At 45.0% G+C, this 19,819-nt stretch overlaps 1 protein-coding gene across 1 annotated transcript in view; it reads right to left on the reverse strand.

Annotated features, from left to right (window-relative positions):
• Nucleotides 1-383: 383 nt before the first annotated feature.
• Nucleotides 384-19,819, reverse strand: part of NTSR1 (neurotensin receptor 1) — a 51,844-nt gene continuing 32,408 nt past the window's right edge. Inside the window, exons 2-4 of the mRNA XM_079321484.1 lie at nt 15,539-15,740; nt 4,824-4,914; nt 384-2,681 (exon numbers count right to left, since the gene is read on the reverse strand). Of these exons, the coding sequence (XP_079177610.1) occupies nt 2,432-2,681; nt 4,824-4,914; nt 15,539-15,740 (543 nt within the window). The 3' untranslated portion in view covers nt 384-2,431. The remainder of the gene's footprint in view (nt 2,682-4,823; nt 4,915-15,538; nt 15,741-19,819) is intronic.

Genomic DNA, 19,819 nt, shown 5'->3' on the forward strand with positions numbered 1-19,819 from the left:
ATGAGACATGCAGAGTGTTAAATTGTAATGAAAGTCAAAGCAATGCAATTACAGCTTCCCTGGGAGGTTTCCTGGGAGAAAGCTCCTCCCAGCTGCTATTTAGAGGTGAAGTAAAAAAATTTGGGTCATCCAGAAACTTTTGAAGTGTCTTGCCTGGAAGGCCAATGTTCAATGTGTGATATCAAGAATCCTCTTCCTCTCAAGGCAGATCTTTCCCCTCTCCTGTTGATGGTACCTGGATTTTCCCACTAGGCAGGATGAGCAGGTCTTCTTCCCCCAACCTCCCCAAGCCATTCCACACACACCATACTCAGAAAATACTTGCTGGTTTCTCACTGATTTCCTTCTGAAGAGATCAGTCTCCCTTTTGCCTCTTTGTTTCAATTTATTTATCAGTGTGCCACTACCTGTTTTCTTTGTCAAAGAGGAGTCAAGAGTCCATGGGCAACAAAAGTGCTTGGTCAAAAAGAATCTCTGCCTTGTGCTTGGTACAGGCAGGGCAAGGAACACAAGAAGGCATGGCAGAACAGAGCTTACATTTTGGCTGGATCAGAAGAAACTAAAGCCCCACTGACTTTTATTTTGAGCCCTTTCTTTGCAGGGGTTCTGTACTAGGCATTAAAATCACCTACCATGCCTGGCAGGTGTGGCTGATGGGCTGGGTACAGGTTATAAATGCCCCAAAAGTCACTCATCACCAACAGCTCACAGCAGATGCCCCCAAATGTTATTTCCTCTAGTGCTGAGCCCAACAGGACCTAAACCACAAGTCTGGGGAGATGGTCTTGGTGATTCTTGTGAGCTCCTTCCAGCTTGATCTGTTCTGGGATTCTGTGATGTCACATCTGTAGCAGGGGGTGTCACCAGTGGCTCAGTCACTGGTGTCCATCACTGTGTGACCCTCACTGGGGCCAATCCACACCTGCAGCACTGTGGCTTCACTTAGGGACCACAGGTGCTCATTAGCTGAAGGGTGGCATGGGATGGGCAAAGCCCAGGAGGCCAAGCTGAGCCCTCTCTTCTACTTTGTCACCTTTCAGAGGCAAGTCCTGCTCTCCTGACGACACCAGGTCACCCCTAGCAAAGGTTGCACAGGGTGATTGGTCATTTCCAGGTTTGTTCAGGTCACCATCTGGGAAAAAGCCCTTTAGCTTGTCCCACAGCCCTGTTGTTTCACTACTAAAGACTCTGGAGAAATTTCCTGAATCATATAAGGGGCTGTTAGAGGTGGAACCATATGGCAGAAAAGCTCATGCTACCTTTCATTTCCAGCTGGGAAATTTCTAAGAGAATTCTCAGATCTTGTTTCTGTTCCTCTGGCTTGTTAAAAGAAAGTGGGTTTAGAGTGAAGACTCCCCAGTTTAGACTTCCTTATGCTCTGCATTTGAACTATGTGAATATTGGGGGTGCAGATAAGTGTGCCAACAGTTCTGGTAGCAAAAAGTAATAAAAGAAAAGGTAGAACAAGAGGACCTGCTGCCTACAATTGCTATATACTGACATGTCAGCCTTGTGGAAATGGTGAGGAAACAAGTAAAACTGGAATAAGAATGGGAAAAAATCTACAGGTCCCAGAGAATTGGGGCAGATTGCTCTTATCTCAGCAGCCTGGAGCCCTCATAAGCTCAGACTTTTCTCATCTCTTGATGCAGGCCAGAAAACTGTTCTCCATGGTAAAAAAATAGGATTTGGCTGTATGGCAAAAGGAAGATTTTCCATCTCTGTTCATTTTCAGCACTCCATCTGGGCACAGCCTCTGCATTCTTGACTTTGCCAGAGACTCAGTTATCAGTGCAGTGTACCAAGCCAGGCACTGTGCATGCCCTAAAGCCAAAGGTGACCCCCCTGCCCAGGCCACAGCCACCCCAGCCTAGGTAAGGCATCATCTGTTCTTATTTAATTTCAAGGAGCCAGAGCAGCTCTCTTGAGCACCTCGGTCATATTACTCCCAATGGAGATTTATTTCTAAAATAACCACCTGGCTCCCTGAGTTTTCACTGATGAGCATTCCATTCTCCAAGAACTTCCCTTTCTGTTCAAAGCTTCTTTCTCCTCATCAAACTCTCTGCTGGGTGCCACCAGGATCTCAAACCCTTGGATGTGAACACGGCATCTCTGCACTGAGGAAAGGATGAAATGCAGAACAGTTTTGCCTAAGTTGAACACATTTTGGCTTCCCAGTTAACACCACACCTGGATTTATGCCAGACTGAAGTTACAATACATGTAGACATTACTCACAAGAGGCAAGGCCAATGCTCGAAAATAACCTCAAAGTTACTGGCAGAACAAAGCCTATTTTTTCCCAACAAAAATGACTTTGCTAAACACATTTGTGTTAGGTGAATTTGGAGACCATGCATGGAAGTCACAGAGGCCTCTCTCAAGTTTTGGCTCCACGATGAATCGCGTTCCTCCTCCACCTTTGGCTTCAGTATGTGGTTTCCCTTGTGACCTGGCTGGAAAATGTGTGGTTGCTGGAGATGCTGTTGGATTTCCTGGTGAAGGCCAGGCGTTTCTTCTTCTTCCTCCACGGCAGGCACAGGATGGAGAGCGTGGAGAGGAAGATCTGGCGGAAGTTTGCCGACACCAGGTTGTAGAGGATGGGGTTGATTGCTGAGCTGACGTAGAAGAGGACGTTTGTCAGCATGTAGAAATAGTGGTAGAAGTTGTAAAGGAAACTGGAAGAACAGATGAAAGACAAAAATCTGAGTGAAGAACTCAAAGTCACAAAGGTGAGAAAAACATGGGCTGCTTTCCAGCTAACCTTTCTATCTGCAAACATGAGTTTAGTGGTGGTGTCTGAGTCACCACCACCCATCTACATCCACAACTGGTCAAACATGGGTCAGGTGCCTCTGTGGAGATACTGCCCCATTTAGCCCTGGAGCCAGACAAGATATTTACCTCATGCATTCATCTTTTACTTTGGAAAGAGGCATTTGGAACCTGGGAAGCCAGATGGAAATTTGCATCTGTGTCATACATACACATTAGCTTGACTTTTTTGGCTGCAGTTCTGATCTACAGAGGTTGCAGAAGAGCCAAACTCCAGTAACAGATGCAGTTCTCTCCTCCCTCTGGCAGTGAGAGCAGCATCAGCTCATTCAATGAGTCCCTGGGTTGGGATTTGTCCATAATGTGGGACAGCATTTCCTGTTCTGGGGGCAAGCTGGTGATAGCATCCTTCTGAAACACATCCTAACCACCACAATTTAATGTTTTCAACTAGAACTGGTTGAAAATGTTTTATTCTCTTTTATAGTTTTGGAAATATCTTTCCTTGGGCCAATGGAGATCAACAGCCCTGAGCTGGTAAAGCATTTATAAACACCACAGGTCTCATTTTCAGGAAGATGTTCCTCAGAATCATTTATCTTGGTGAAAATTGCAGAGCTTTTTTCTAGTCTGAGCAGTGTCTAACAAAAGATAAATAGGGCAGTGCTGGACTACATTGCCCATCCCTCCACACCCCCTCAGCACTGCCAAGGACTGCAAGGCCCATCCAGCTCTTACAAGAAGAGTTTCTCTGTGTAGCTGTGAAGAATTAATATTGGAAATTTTTCTCTTCTTCAGGGGCAAGGCACATGGGTTTATAAATGAACATGCCAAGCTGCAGCAAACTCTTGGTTAGCCACCAGACTGATAGCTCACTATCACTCTGTAAATTCAGTGTTTTCCTAAAATCACTCATGGCTTTAAAAAGAAGAAAAAAAATATTATGTGAACGCAGCCATGATGCATAAATTCCCACTAACTGCAGACTTCTCTACCACTCTTGCTCAAAGCAACTGCAGTCATTACATAATTGAACAGTGCCTTAAGTGCTTTTCACATAGGAAAGCAAAGCAGAAACAAGAGTTTGTCCCAGTGTGTGCCTAGAGCTCTGTTTTCATGACTGAAAATAGATTTTGGGTTTTACTATGGCCAGATCCATAATTCCATTCAGTAGACTGCTATATCCTAATTTATTATATATTGTGTTTGGACTTGATGGAATTTTAGGTTTTTATTGTTGTTCTGCTTTTTGGTATTGTAGATTTTTTTTTCTTTTCCTTGAAAGAAACAGCCCTGGTCTCAGGGAGAACAGGGATGTAACAGCATGCCAGGAGACACAGGAGTGCATCCCTTGGCATCTCAGGCTTCCTCAGTGTGTGTGTTCCCAGACAGCATTAGCTTTTAATGATATATATAAAAATAATAATTAGTTTGGTGGCTGCTTTGCTGGCCTCTTGCCTCAGAAAGGAGCAGGGAGCTCTGGGGGTGCCTTTGTACATCTGTGAGCAGTGCATATGTGTTTGTACAATTATCCAGAATTCTCTGACAATCTGGGCACTTCCTAATCAGCAGCAACTGCTGGTATTTTATTTTGATCCCTGCAAAACCCAGTAAATAACCTGGCCCAGGCTCAGTAAGGAGCACAGTTATTCCCCATCTCCCTGTCAGAGAGGAAATGTGGCCCTCGTGGAGTAAATTGTGTGCTGACAGGAGCTGCTGCTTCTTAGGGCTGGGGATCAATATCTCTGGAACAGAGACTGGAATCTGGATTTACCAGCCCTCCTGCCCAAATGTCATTTCATCAAGGGCTGCCAGGCTGAAGCCCCATGGCTGCTGCCAGCAGGGGTGAGGAGGAGGAGGAGGAGCTGATGATGAGTTTTGGTTCAAGGTGATGCTTCCTACCCCGTGTCTGGGGGATTTAGCTAAAACAGACACTCTTAATTTGCCTGGCAAACACTGAGACATTAAAAATAATAAAAAAAACCACAACAAAACCAGCAATTAGGCATGGGGGGAGCAGGCTGTGTCCCCAGGTTGTGACTCACTCTGTCCAGTGGCTGGAGGGGACGTAGCAGAACATGAGCCGCCGAATGTGGTAAGGGAGCCAGCACACCACGAAGGCAATCACCACAGCACCTGCAGGGCAGGAAAAACATCCTGAACTTGGTGAGCAAGTCTCCATCAGGGTGGAAAGGGGACCTGCCTACTTGGCTTTAATTGCTGCAAGTGTTTTCCTGCAGCCCCACTTGTTCTTGTGTTGCTGTAGTGCAAAGAATTAATAACCCTGAGGGAGAACCAGCCTGCAAATGTCTGTACAGACAAACAGAACAGAAATAATTGAGAGCAGCACTAAGCACTGGGGTAGGGGCATTAGGAACAGAAGGTGCAGATGGGGACTGGCAATGCCTGCTTCATACACTGGCTTAAAGGAAACTCTGTTTGCATCTGTGTTTCACTGGGAATCTCACCCAAAGTATTCACAGAGACAAATGGTGATGTTTTTCATCCAGGTATGCAGGGAGCCAGGAAAACTCTAATCCCATTAGTTGGTTACATGGAGCCACTGACCACATTCCCCACAGTGCTGAGCATCATTAAACTGCTCTTTCCAGTGGCAGGGGCTCATCCTTTTGTTCTACATTTGTGCCATACCTGAGATTACAATGTGTTTGGGTCTGGGCTTTGCCATAATAAAAATGATCAATTAAAGGGTAAGCAGAGAAAGACACTGTTGCTTCTTTCCTTTCCAGATTCTGAGGGATGTCAAACAATGGGAAATAAAATGCAACAACTCTGAGGCATAAATCTGCTGTTGATAGAGTGGATTTGTCAGTCTGGATTAAAAAGTAGATCTATCAGGCAATCAAGAGAAAGATTGGTTTCCTTTTGTAGTATACATTTCAACTTCTGCATGGAACAGCAGGATTCTGGCAGAATCCTAGCAGGAAATAAAGAAATCTCAGTTAAAACATAACACAATAAGAGGCAAGAAGAGAATAAAGACTAAATAAAATAACTAAGTTAATTTTTGGTCCCAAATTTGCTCTACAGATGACAATGAAAGCATCACTCTTGTCCTTTATGTGACCTGTAAGGGGCTGGGAAGCAGCAAAGCTCTGCTCCAAAGAGAGGTACCACAAGTACAATGTGGATTTGGGACTTGGAGGCAAAGGCTGGGATTTTATATGCCTTGGGATTGAAAATATTTCTGTGGATATGTCCCAAACCCAGACACTGTCATCCCACAGGGACCATGTCATAGCTCAAGATGTGCAGAAGATGTGTTTCCCTTGGATAATGCAGTCCAGGAGGAACCACTCTGGCTGTGGCTGCACCTCCCCATCACTGATGCTTAGCCAAGAGGCACAGGAGGGCAGAAATTAAAAAATCCCTGGTGTCCAGCTCCATACTCACACCCTACTCCAACTCCATGAGCTCCCTCTCTCATTAAACACACAACTAACAATGGAAAAGGCTCTATTCCAAAATGCATGACAGCACCTTCCAGAAATGCTGCAAAAGCCATTAATCCAATAAAGATTTAAGCAACTGAAGGGACATGCTTTGGAAAGAAGACTAGAGGGTCTGTTTTTATTCTCTTGTCCAAGCAAATTCATTTCTTCAAAGTTTATATTGGCTGCTCTCTGGCCAGAGTCATCACAGATGTAATTCATCACCAGACAGCCTGCAGCCCTTCAGATGCCACCAAGTGAATGAATCTGAGCTGGGTGTGATCCTTCCCTGAGGAGCTTTGGTGGGACTTTGACAGGAGAGCCCCTGCACAACACGTGGCACAGGAGAGGAGGGGACAGCCCTGGGAATGGAGCATGGCTGCCTGCCTTGCTCCTTCACATTCCTGAGCCTCTGCTTCTGGACACCTCCAGAAACCCATTTCTCTGTCAGGTGGGCGTTTGGCTTGTCCTGGATGGAGCAGTGTCCCTGTGATTCTCCAGGAGATCCCTCCCAGGGGCTGCAGGACAGGCAGCACTCTCCATCCTCTCCTCCTCCATCCACCAGCCTCAGGCCAACATCAGCTCCAGCCCATCTGCTCAGGATTAGCTGCATCTTCAGGCTGCAAAAGCAGCTTCCCAAATGGCTCCAAACACAGGTTCACTCAGGCACATCATGATTTTTGCACTGGCTCTCCTCAGCTGCTCACCCCTGCGTGCAGCTCTTTAGGAACGGCAGGACCCGGATTCTTACAGCCAATTATGGGAATCTCACACATCTGCTTGTTAAATTTACCAACATGTTAAATGAAAGTGGTTTTCTCCTGGTAAATGATCTCTGCTTCTGCTGCTCAGGCAATGCTGTGCCAAGTAATATGGATCTATAGTAACAAAAACACATATTGAGAGAAGTATCTGCTTAACATCAGCAATTAAGTAATCTGCGATAATTCTGTAATATCACATGCAATCACTCTGCAATTAAAACTCTATTAAACATGTGAAGTGCACTGGAGACACTTATTGTCTGATTTGGAAGTCCCAGCTGGGTGACACACTGTGCAGCTCTGTGCTGCACAGATTAGGAGATCCCGACCTGAATTTGTCACCCTTAATCCGTATGTTTTCATTTTATCATACAAGGATCAAGCAGATTTAGTGTGGCAATCCTGCCCTCTTGGGTCCTCTCCCCTGGGAGGAATATAAAACACAAGACTGTGTAACTTTCACATAATGCAGAATGAAAATATCCTTTTCTCCCAGATCCCTGGTTCCTTTTCCTGCTGTTTTGCTCTTGCCTGAGCACCTGCCTGTCAAAATGGTTGAGCTTAAAACAAATCCCAGGTAAACTGTCTGCCAAAATTATTTTTTATTGCTGTTATGAGCTCCTAGGATGTTCTTAATCATCAAAAACTTGACACATGGCTTCCTTTGGTGGAGTAAGGAGAAGCAGATCAGCCTGCTGGAGCTGAGCACTGCAGGGGAAGGGTTTGACTCAGTGTGTGATGGGGTGACTGTCCAGGATGGTGCTTGTGAGGTTGGAGATTTCCTGCCTTTATTTTTTGAACTAAAAATAAACCAGACACATCCCTCACTTCTAATTAATTCAATAAGGTTCTATTAGGAGCAGAGCTGGTCCATGAGCTTCTGATATTTCCTATATTCCAGCAGATGAGGTGCCAAACCTCAAGGCTGGGGAGTGTTTGTGGGACCCCAGCAAGATGACCCCAGCGTGCCATTCCACCAATGTAGCCTCTCATTTCCTTTCTAAATCAAACTCCCGATTAAAATGTGTATTAAACCCTGAATTATTACATCCTGTGTCATTCTATTTTGTCTTAGAATGGCTCTTTTCTCTGCCTGTTTGAACTGCAAGCCAAGGAAGAAGGGGAGAGGAAGGAGGAGTGGCAGAGGACGAGCCCTGGTTTGTTTTTCCTTCAGAAAGTCCTGCAGAGAGAAACATCAATTCTGACTGACATCTTTTTCATGGCACAGGAGATTCAAACTGTACCAGTCTCGATTCTCAGACTAAACTGGATGTGGAAGCACTCCTGGAAGTGAAATTCTGTTAGATCACACTGGGTATTTTATTTTGCCTTGTGTGTATCCCGGGTGAGGCTGGGGAGCTGCCCTGCTCCAGGACACAGGTTAGCACGAGCATGGGGCAAGGCACCATGAGTAAGAAACCCAGGGTTGGGCTGGCTGGGCTGGTTGGGCTGAGCTCAGGAGTGATGCTCAGCAGGGATTCCAGCCCCCATGCCCTGGTGGGGCCATGTGAGGCTGGGGGTGACTCAGAGCCTGGGACAGCCATGGGTGAGGAGCCACCCCAGTGACTCACTGGGGAGCTGCTGTGGCACAGAGCACTGGCTGGGCTGCTGTTCTCCTCCTCACTCCATCTCCTCCAGCCCTCTGGGGCTGCTGAGTCACAGCCCTGCAGCCTGGGCTGCCTTGGCAAGACACCCCTTGTGCTGTCCTCCTTCCTCTCAGGAGAGGCACAACAGGGATGCTGCTCCTCCTTACAGCCACCTCTGCTGCTGGGAGGCCTCCAGAGAGGCTCAGATCCATCTTCCCTTGATAGTTTTGTCCAGACTATATCAGCCAATTTATTTCTTCTCTGTGTTTGAAGAGGAGCTGAGCCACATACAGATGAGGAACGGCACGGTGGAATTTCTGAGCAAAGGCAGGAGCTGTTTGGGGAGGTATTAACCTCCCTGAGCACCAGCTCTGAGCCTTTTCTGTGCTCAGACACAACCCCAAGGCTGCCCAAGGGGTGCACACCCACCAGTTGGTACTAATGAGGTGTACAAAAGGTTATCAGGCTCATGTCAGTGTAATGCTGATTTCTGGAGGAACAATCCTTGTATATCCCAAGCTCCTGGGTTTTATCTACTGATTTAGTTGATGCCATTACAGGAGAACCTCTCACAAAGATCTGTTTGATATGAGAGGTGGTGAAAGCTGGGCCAAGTGCAGGCACAGCATTGTTAAACCTCGAGGTGCTGTTTATATTAACATGATGTTCTACCTGACAGGCTGTTGGCAATATTTATATCAGCAGGCCCCAAAGTAGGGATTGCAAGGGCTGCCAGGGTAGGTATGAGCTGAGTAAAATTAAAACTACTTCTGCTGGTATTTGGGTCATAAGGCTGTGTAATAAAGGATTTCCATAAAAGTCAGTGACAATCAGCAGGGATTGGGGACCACCAGCATGAGCCAGGAGTACCCAGGAGAGCAAAGAAGAAACTGGGAGTAACAAGGAGCTTGGGAAGTTCCCAGATCCTTTAGACACCACTGAAAACACACAACATTTGCTGGATGCAATCCCCTAATGCTCATATTATTGAAAAAAAACCCTACATTCTTCTTTATTAGCAAAAGTGAGACAGCACAGTGAATGAAAAAAAATGTTTGGCATTCAAAATCAACATTTCACTCAGATTATATTCTCCAGTCCTGATTTTTAATGGCTTCAGATGACAGATTTGAAAATAGATGTGAATTCCTGCCCCAGCTCACGTCAGTGGTTAAATCATCCCCTGGCACCAGTTTCATCCATAAGGAGCAAGGTAGAAAATACAGATTAAAGCTGTCCCAAGAACAGGCACTAGCAAGCAGCACATCACTGTTGTCCCAGTGCAGACTGGGGTCCCTTCCCAAGTTTCCTTCTTGGGAATTATTCTTTTGGAAATTAGAGAATAAGTTGCTTGATTCCATTTAAACTTCACTCATGCCCTTTCCCCTGGGAATATATGGATGTTTGGAGGAGAAGGAAGAGGAAAGGAAAAGAATTTCCCCTTTGAAAGGCAGAACAGGGATCCCATCTTATCCTCAACAGGTTCAAGTCTGTTTCTATTTGGTGAAATCAATTGTAACCTGAACTGGCTTCCTCTGCAGCCCTTTCTTCTTTCCCCTCCAGTTCTGAGTTTCACACATCCTTTGTTCCTCCCAGAAGGGTTTCTGCCCATCAAAGGGACTCTGGAGCTGTATTCACTGCATGCTTCTGCACTGACTAAAGCCCTGGCCAGACTTCATGTTTAGAATCACATTAGTTAACTTTTTAAACACCCACATAGTCACAGCTTAACACCTGGAAATTCTGCTTTCAGGGCATGGCAAACCCTGGAGTTCTCTGCAGAGATGCAGCCATGAGAGCCTGCAATTCCTGCAGGGATGCTGTGCCAGGCTGGGCTGTGGTGCCAGCAAAGGGACACAAATTGGAGAGGGGAAAAAAAGAGACTCCCTGCCCCAAGAGGTGCAGCCACCCCTGGTTTTTGCTCCTTGGAGGGTGTTTATAGACTGCTCTGATGCTGCTCGTTTTATCTCACTTGGCAGGCTGCAAAGTAAACCTACAACTACAAACATCTCTGGGAAATATATACAACTGTTAAATAGGTAATTTATCCTCTCAAATTTCAGTGTGACACTTCAGCTGTTAAAATCAGCTTCCACTCAAGCTTAATGCCACAGGGGTTTTGCTGAACTCCACTTGGAGTTGCTCAGACTTTTTATTAGAGATACAAACTGCCACGCATTTTGTTCCTTTCTTGAAAAGAAATGATTCATGAACAAATAAATCTGCTTTCCTTAGAATATGGGAATTATGAAATACAACTGTTTAAGGAGTTTTAGACTGGTGCTCTCCTGTGTATTGTGGTTGTCAGTATAAGCTATTCCTGTCTGTAGGCTGGTTATACTAAATCTCATGGCAATATTCTCCTCCTGAAATGAATAACTCAGACTTGGAGTTGAGAGTTGGTGAGGAGAAATGAATGGACTCTTCAAAGTATTTGTTCAGAAGGGGAACTATTAATGCACAAATTAATGAAATACATGGATACATCATTAATTCTTGGCCCTTGTCTTGTATTACTTGACGAAATGCAGAGACCCCAAAATCATAATTTAAAAATTCACAGACGTTCAGTAAAAAATGTGACTTGACTTCATCTACAAAAAAGCATTTTACTGAGGCATCACCCAGCCAGCTATGGGAGACTGAAGGATATTATTTTAATTGGTTAAATCTCTAAGTGCTTTTTAATTGCTCTCACTAAGCAGCTTCAGCAACAGAGCACACTCTACCTGGACCTGATTCCATTTTAATAGGCTTAGCCAACATCCCCATGCAAAGCCTCCCTTTGATGTCCATCAGTTTGTCTCCACATCATGATGAGAGCTCATCTGTGCCATTCAATAACTCCTGCCTTCCTTCCATCCACGTGGGAGCTGATCTGACAGCAGCCAGGAGCTGCTGAGGCTGCTCAGGAGAAGGGGCTGCAGGCAGGTGTGTTGGTGGGGTATCAGTCCATGCCACAAAACTGGCCCTTTTCCAGAAGGCATTTTGGCTGAACAGAGCTTTCATCCTGAGCCAAGATCAAATACACCCTGATTTTTGAGCAGCAGAGAGAATTGGGATTGTTCAACCTGGAGAAGAGGAAGAATTTGTTGCAGCCTTCCAGTGCCTAAAGGAGCTCCAAGAAGGCTGGAGAGGGACTTGGGACAAGAGCCTGGAGTTACAGAACAAGGGGAATGGCTTTAAAGTGAAAGAATGACTGGAAACTAAGATGAAATTCTTCCCTGTGAGGGTAGTCAGGCTGGCACAGGGTGCCCAGAGCAGCTGTGGCTGCCCCTGGATCCCTGGAAGTGTCCAAGGCCAGGCTGGACAGGGCTGGAAGCAGCCTGGGACAGTGGAAGGTGTCTCTGCCATGGCAGGGGTGGAATGAGATGAACTTTCTGGTCCCTTCCTGTCGTTGGATACTGCTGGGAACCAGGGAAAAAACATCCTTGAAGCCTTGGGTTTCTCAGGCTGCACAAGGACAAGAAATTTTAACAGTGATTAACACCTGCTGTTGATCACAGAGCTGTACATGTGCTACTGAGGCTTTCATAAAAACATATTTTCAAAGAAGTGTTGTCTTCTTGGACCAATGAGTATTTTCTATTCTGTTTTGCATGAACTACCCTATATATATACACATATATATATATATATATATATATATATATATATATATATATATATATATACACACCTATATGTAAGTGTAGTGTTTCTTTAAATAAAGCTCACTTTTGCTTCTCCATTACACAAAGAACTATGTTGCATTATCCTTTCAGCCACCCCTGTAGCCAAAATGCAACACCTTCCGACCCCAACCATGATTGCCCTGGTGTGTGTGCATGTGAGTGTTTAAGGATTACATGGAATTTTATCAAGTGATTGTGATATAGGCTGTGCAATCAGAGAATGTTCACACCCAGAATGTTCTGTGGTGCATCACACAGCTTGGGAGACTCAGCATTCCAAAACTTCAACATAGCCAAGGAATAACAGAAATTGGAGGTTGTTTAATGGAAGGAACTGGAAGGATGAAGGAAGGTATGAAATCTCTTGGTGAATGGTATTTTTAACAGCAGAACTGCTTGCCCTGTTACTCTCAGAAAAAAATCTGGGAAGCTGCAAGTGCCTGGAGCCCTCTGAATTTAAACTCTCACACCTGGTGAACTCTGGCAGCAGAGAGGGAATTACAATCAGGAATCTCATGCCTGCTGACTTAATGAGGTGGCTCCCAGGCAAGAGCCCTGACACATTTCTTAATCCTGATCACCCTCATTATTTTGTACATGACCAAAGTCAGACAGAGCCAAGAAAATACACAAATGCTACCAAAAAGGAGGTTGTGGATGTTTTGAATTAGGCTGTTAGTCTGGCCACTTTTAGCTCTTATTTAAATGTAAACAAATACTTGATCTCAGTACATTTGGAACAAGTTTGTTTTTTTTCTGCTCTGATCATTTCCAAGAGCTCTGCACATCATGAACTACAAAAAATTGTTTTCTAAGCACTACTTTTGCAAGTTCTGAAACATTTCACCCTTAAACCCAAATCAGCCTCCTCTGTAGCTCAGGCCAAAGTCCACTTTTGGAAATGGAAAATACTTTTACCCCCATGAAGCTCTGCCAACAGTTTTATAAGGTGGGTCAAGTGCCATTTTTCTTTTCCCACCCTCTTCCATAAATGAGCCCAGACTCTGTTCAGGATTTTGGCTGTCATGGATGCTGGGATAAATCATGTGCATCCTTGTGTATTTTTTGCTACTTTTCAGAGAGCTCAGATGCCTGGGTTATTAAAATATAACTCATGAGGAACAGGTGACAAAAGTGAGTGTGAATCAAGCACCTCCAGTAATCAAGTGCCTCTGAAAAACTGAAGTGCAGCAGGATTTCCCTCCATTTGCTGGATAAAGAGAGCATTTCTGCATGGTGGAGTGAATCACAGACAAAAGTGAGGGAGGATTTTATTATTTGCTGAATCTTCTTCAGCACAGAAATGGAACAAACAGCTGCCTTCTCATTGCCTTCCCAGCAGGGAGGGAGCTCAGTCCTGCTGCTGGGGTGGCCCTGAGGGGATGCCTGGAATCCTGGGCATTGCTGCCACACCTGACCCACTTTTCAACCATCTCAGACTGAAACCCTCATTTTGCTAAATAGTCTCAGCTTTTGCAGTACACAGCAAACTCAAAAATTTGCCTGGAGATGAAAAAGAGGAAGCAGAAGAAGATGAAAAAGAAAATTATGCTTATTGCTCAGAAAGTGAAGGGTTGTTTTTCAGTGCCTCAGAGGAAATGTGGACCTGTGGGTGAGGGGTGCACTTCCCCCAGTGCTGAGGAATGCCAGGTGTAAATTTAGGTTTCTCTGCTATTATTCATGGAGAGCTCTCTCTTCTTGATGATCAAGGAGGATACAATACTAAAAGAAGACAGAGAGGTGTGAGGTGGTGTAGCAGGAGTGAGAAAAGGCAGCTTCTCACTTTATGGCATCAGGCAGAAGTGTTAAAAAACAGAAAAGGATAGCAAGGAGCAGAGTCCTTGTAGGGGAAGCAAGGTTCCCTCCTCACCCACCCTGGAAAACAGTTAATTGGGGTGCAGAGACCGTAAACAAACACAGTCCAACAAGATAACTGTGGGGAATTTAATGTCCCCTGTGTTTTTCTTCCCTTTCTCAGTCGGTGTTTCCCAGTTGGAAGCTGGGGTGCTCCCAGTGCTCACCTGTGGCATGGGCAGGGAGTGCTGCATGGGATGCATTCCTCGTGAAAAACAGCTGGGAAATTGTCATGGAGGCTCCTGGTGCCCTCTCTAGGGATTTCTCTGGTTGGAAACATGGTCTGGGCCAAAGCACTTCAAATGCCAAGATGCCCCATTCCTGGAAGAGTCCCAGACCAGGCTGGACAGGGCTTGGAGCAAGCTGGGAAACTGGAAGGTGTTTGGGACCAGGTGAACTTTAAGGTCCCTGCCAACCCAAACCCTTCTAAAACCACCAGAACATCAAAAAGCTTTCTGCTAACAAATTCTCCCCATCCAATGTTTAACACCACTATGGGCACACTTTGTTAGCTACTTCAGGTATTATTTTTGAACAATTTTTGCTTTATCCTCCGTAAGGTTAAGCTAGCAAATTCTTTGGTCTTTTTCTCAGCTTATTTAATCAAGACATCCTCTGTTCTCCAGTACAGCTCAATTCTTGAGTGCAGAATCTTTTATTTAAGCTCTGTCTGAACCAAAGCTCCACAGAGAAAGGGAAGTAATGAAATAATACAAGCAAGGCTTAAATTGTGGTCGACTAAATCATTAAAATGCTGGGCTGGTTTTGCTTTTCCAGAGTGAGCAGGTCTGCTCGTTATCTTTGCAAACCAACAAGCAAAGACAAAAGGAGGGGGTGTTTTGGGTGAAAGCGTTTTCCAATTTCCACCCTTTACTCTTCAAGTTACATTTCTTTTGAGAGGAATGTAGGATTTGTCTTTACAAACGAGCTGTGGATCTGCTGGTAGATAAGACCAGCACTGAGAGATAAAAGAAACAATGGGATGGATTCCACTGATGGATGAATGGGAAAAGATATTTGTCTTTACAAACTGTAAGTTTGCTGATAAATGAAATTGGATATCTTAAGATTAAAGAAGCAATGGGGAAAAATTATGAATTCTATAAAAATTAAAATTAAAAGGGAGGGTTATACATTAGAGGAGAATCTCAGGTATCAGGTGTTTGGGAAGTCTGTGCCTCTCAAGTACCTCAGCCCAGGGGGAAAGAGAGAGGGAAATGTGGATAGGAAATCAGGATAAAAGCAGGCTGCATCCTCCAAAATTTGAGAGATCCCAGGGGAATGCCCCATGGCCTCTCCCTTTATCCAAATAAAGCAGAAAGGATTGCTCTGTCTCCATTTTGGACATAAACCTGTGGTGTTTGTGGGTTATTTTCCTGACACTTTGGCCACCTCCGGGCAGCTGCACACCGAGGGTGGGCGATACTCACGCAGGACCCTCACGCCGTGCTTCAGGGCTTGCACCCTGCTGGGCTCCATGGACATGCTGAGCATGGTCTGCTGGCCACCAATGGTGCACACCTGGTTCTCCTGGGCCGCCTGCCTGAACATCACCAGCAGCTGGTTGGCGATGATGGTGTTGAGCACGGAGATGACGACCATGGGGAACACGAAGGAGATGAAGGTGTTGACCTGCAGGGCAGAGATGGGGCACAGTCAGGGATGGGAGAGCAGAGCAGGAGGTTGGGGTTTATTTCTCAAAGCAGCCTGCAGTGGAAAGCTTTCCCTCCTCTTACTCAGCTGGTTTATTTTACAGAGGCAGAATTCAAACACTGCTGACGCAGGTTCATTCATGTCGGTCAACACCCAAAAAAGGCAAAATCATTCATATCTAATTACATTCTTTTCCTCTTTTCAGTGCAGTTTATTGCCAGAAATGTCTCGACTGAAACATGCCATTGATCTTTTCATCTCCCAGCCAGCAGGGTGCTGCTTAGTTTTCATCATGCATAGCATGACTTCTAAATAACAGTGTGTTATTGTCTTTTTTCTGCATTATGAGCACTCCTTTTTAACTACCTTTGTGTCCTTTCCTTGTAGATTTAATGACAGCATTTTGTTACCTCATAACTAAGTTAAATAAACCTTGTGCCTTAAAGGATTAAAATTGATCAGAATAAACAAGTGGAAATCATAATGTTTTTAGTACAAATTATTTGATTACCAGTTTTGATAAAATTAAATGGAGGATCAAATTAAGCAGTGATTGAATCAAGTAGAAGTCACAGTTCACGTCAAATGCAGGGTTTGCTGTTTAGAAAGCTCAGTGGAACTGAGCTTGGCAAAGGGCAGCCCAGGGACACAGGCACCTGTGGGGTTTGCCTGCCCATGGTGGGATGGGGAGCTGCCCTGCCAAGCCAAGGGCTCATCCTCTCTGCTGGATGGCACAGGAGGACACTCAGCACGTCACTCAGGTGAGTGTGGAACAAATCAAAAGCCCTTCAAGCTTTCAGAATTTCAAAATATTGACAAGAATTAAACCGTGCTGCAAATCGCTGTGAAAGCAATTGTATTAGAAGTGATGAAATGACAAAAAGATGGAACCACGAAACTCAAGGGGGAATTTGCTCAGTGGGAGGGCTCCAAGGCAGGCTGACTTCTTCCCCACACAGTGACTTATCTTCCACTTAAGTGAGGTAGGACACAGAACAGCCCTGCACTCCATGTGCCAGCTCCCTCTTCAGATTGCAAACCTCATCTGGAGACAGGTGCTCCAGGTGCTGGGATGGAGATATCCCCTTCCACCCATCCACCCTGCTGGACCATCACCAGGAGGGACAAGGCTCTGTGCACACCTGTGCCTGGTGCAGATCTGTGTGCTCTGTGCTCTGGGGGGATTCAGAAATGCTGGAGGTGAGCAGGAATCACCCAACCACACCCCAAGATGCTGCAGGGATCCGTAAAGGAAAACAGCAGCACATGGGAGCAGAGGACATCAGAAGCACTTTGCTTTCTCTGTCCTTAAATCTGAAGCAGAAAATCCTCTTTAGGTGCAGACAAGTGCTGTTGTTCTTGCCCAGGTTTTCTTTGGATGGATCGAGTCTCTACAACTTTGTGCTCCGGAGCTCAAGGCGTTAAACAAAAGTACAGCTGGGTTTTGTCTCTCCCATGGAGGGAACATCCTCTCCCATTTATGCTGCAGTAGTGACAGAGCTCCTCTGCTGAGTGAATTCCTAGATACACCCCACCACTGCAAGCTGCTAATGGCCTCTTTTGTTAATTATAAAGCAGTTTTCTACACTTCTAAAAGATCTCACAACCTCCTGTAAATAAAGAAGAGTTATCTTTTGGAGTTGCCTCCACAGGCTAAGATAGATGATTAATCATTAAACACCAACTATTTATCCTTTGCAGTGCAGCCGGGCTGAGCTGGTGCACACATGGGTGAAATAGCTCAGATTTACCAGGTCAGACTAAGAAAAGAACCCTGTACTCCTCACTGCAATTTCTGTGGCTTCTTCTTCCCCACTACTGAACAATGTCTGCACATCAGCAAAATGCAGCACTTAACTCTGGAAACGTTTCACTCTTTCACCTGAGATTCAGGATTTATTTGCTTTCATTCTAAAATTTTGCCCTAGTTGTGAATTAGACTTGCTTGATATAATTTTGCAGAACTCTAAAAGTCTTTTCCAAGCTATCTTAAAAGCCTTGATTCATTCCATAATTGCACTGTGAAGTCTTTTCAGGAGCTTAAGAAATTGGCTAGAATAGCATTGACTTTCCCTTTTAGGAATTGTTATGGTAAAAGTGGGAATATTGCATACTTTATATCCAAGGCTATATTTAAAGATTTTTTTTCTCTGCCTTGATTTATAAGAAAACTCTCATATAGTATTAAAAAAAAATTAAAATACTAAAAATCAATATTTTTGCCAGTAGCAGAATATTTTAATTTGTTGAAAGAATTATGAATTATTTGCAAACACAAAGTCCTGAAGTACATAAGGGCTAGAAAAGCCAATTCTCCTTAGCAAACCCTTTCTATTCCCTGTTTTTCTGTTGAGCTGCTTGTGGAGAGCCAGCACACTGTGCACATCAGAGCAGCAACACTTCATTTTCAGGTGACTTTGCACACTGCTGGATCTACTGCCTCCAACAACTCTTCAAAGTCAGTGGAAAATTTCCCACTTGCTCAAGAGGAGCTGGTCTGGAATCCCAGGACTATGTAATTGAAAGTTCAGGAGCAGGAAGGTTTGTAGAGGTGTTCAGTGGGATTTTTTACAGAATCTCCTAACATCAGTGGGCTAAAGTGGCCACAGCTGTCAGTGAACACCCATGGGAGCCTTTGGAGCTTTATAGATCATACAGACTGCTCTGGCACCAGAAAAGAGGGTTTAGAGAGTGTGCAGGCTCATTTTTGACCTGAAAGTCTCAGATTTTTGTTGGCTTACCATGGAAAGCACAGTCTGTGTGATGCTGGAGCTGCACTAATCCCGTGTTCAGGGTTGTTTGGGTGCACATGCACAGGGGTCTGGCCTCATCTCTGCTCTCACCAAGCAAGGCTCAGTCTGATTCTCCCCTCCTTCCAAACTGATGTGTTTGCACCAAAGTGAACCCACCAGAGCCCAGCACCACAATGGGCAGGATGAGCTCAGTGCAGGAGCCCAAAGCTGTGCATGGAAAGGCTTAGCTGGGCTCTCTAGCTAAAAAACCCACACAAACACAGCACCACAAACCCCGTGACCGTGTGCTAATTCCTCATTTAAAAAAAAAATTAAATAAATAAAAAAAAATCCAACATTGCAATGTTTGCCAGTGTCAGGACAGAATGAACCACTAACCCAGTTCCATGCTGCTGTCACTGCTGGGATCAGTGCAATCCTAAAAGCTGCTCAAGCACCAGGCTGGCAGCATCTGTGGGATGGGATTAGTGCTCAGGAACAAATCATGTTTTGTCTCGTGCAGAACAATCTCCCCTCCAGCACTGCCTGAGCAGTGACAGCCAGAGACAAACCCCTCTGCTCTGTGCTGAGCAGGACAGTGACAACACTGGTGCCTCCTTTCTCTTGGCTGTCTACTGCCAAAGGTGATTTTAATATGAAGTAGGAACCATTGCAATTATGCAGAGGTTTGCAGGACAAAGGAGATGGAGCAAAGCTAAGAGGCCTCATAAGCTCCTGAGAAGATAAATGGAAATTTGTGGGAATTTAATCAGTCTTCTAGAAGGGAAAATGATGCAGGTCTCAGCCTCACAGTTAGCCCAACAAAAACTAGACTGTGTGTGAGACAGAGAATTCAGCCTTGTGTGAGTTTGCTTCTTCCTCCCAAACAAGAGACATGGGAGAAGGGACAGCAGAACCAAGGGACACAAAAGCAGAACCCATTTCTCAGGTTTGTGACTCTTCCTAAATCTTTTTCAGGGGAAACTGCTCCCCTGGCTCTGCTGAGCTTCCTGCTGATGTGATTCACTTTTGCCAAGTCGTCCCTCAAATTATTTGGCTGCGTGGTTTCCCTGGGTTACCACGAAAAGCAGCTGTGATGGAGAAGATGAGCACAGAACTCCACACAGGAACTTCAACAAAGTCCTGTAAATTAGAGGGTTTGCAAAGGTTTATTCTTTTGTGCTCCAAGTTGACTTTTGGAGGAACACATATTCAAAGGTCACTTTGGAAAAAAATGGGGTTTGGATTCCTACTACAAGCTAAGACTTTTTTTTTTGTAGATGTATCTGAAGGCAAGGAGGCTAAAAATTATGAGTATTACACTTG

This window comes from Erithacus rubecula (assembly GCF_903797595.1).
Source record: "Erithacus rubecula genome assembly, chromosome: 18".
NCBI classification, from domain to species: domain Eukaryota; kingdom Metazoa; phylum Chordata; class Aves; order Passeriformes; family Muscicapidae; genus Erithacus; species Erithacus rubecula.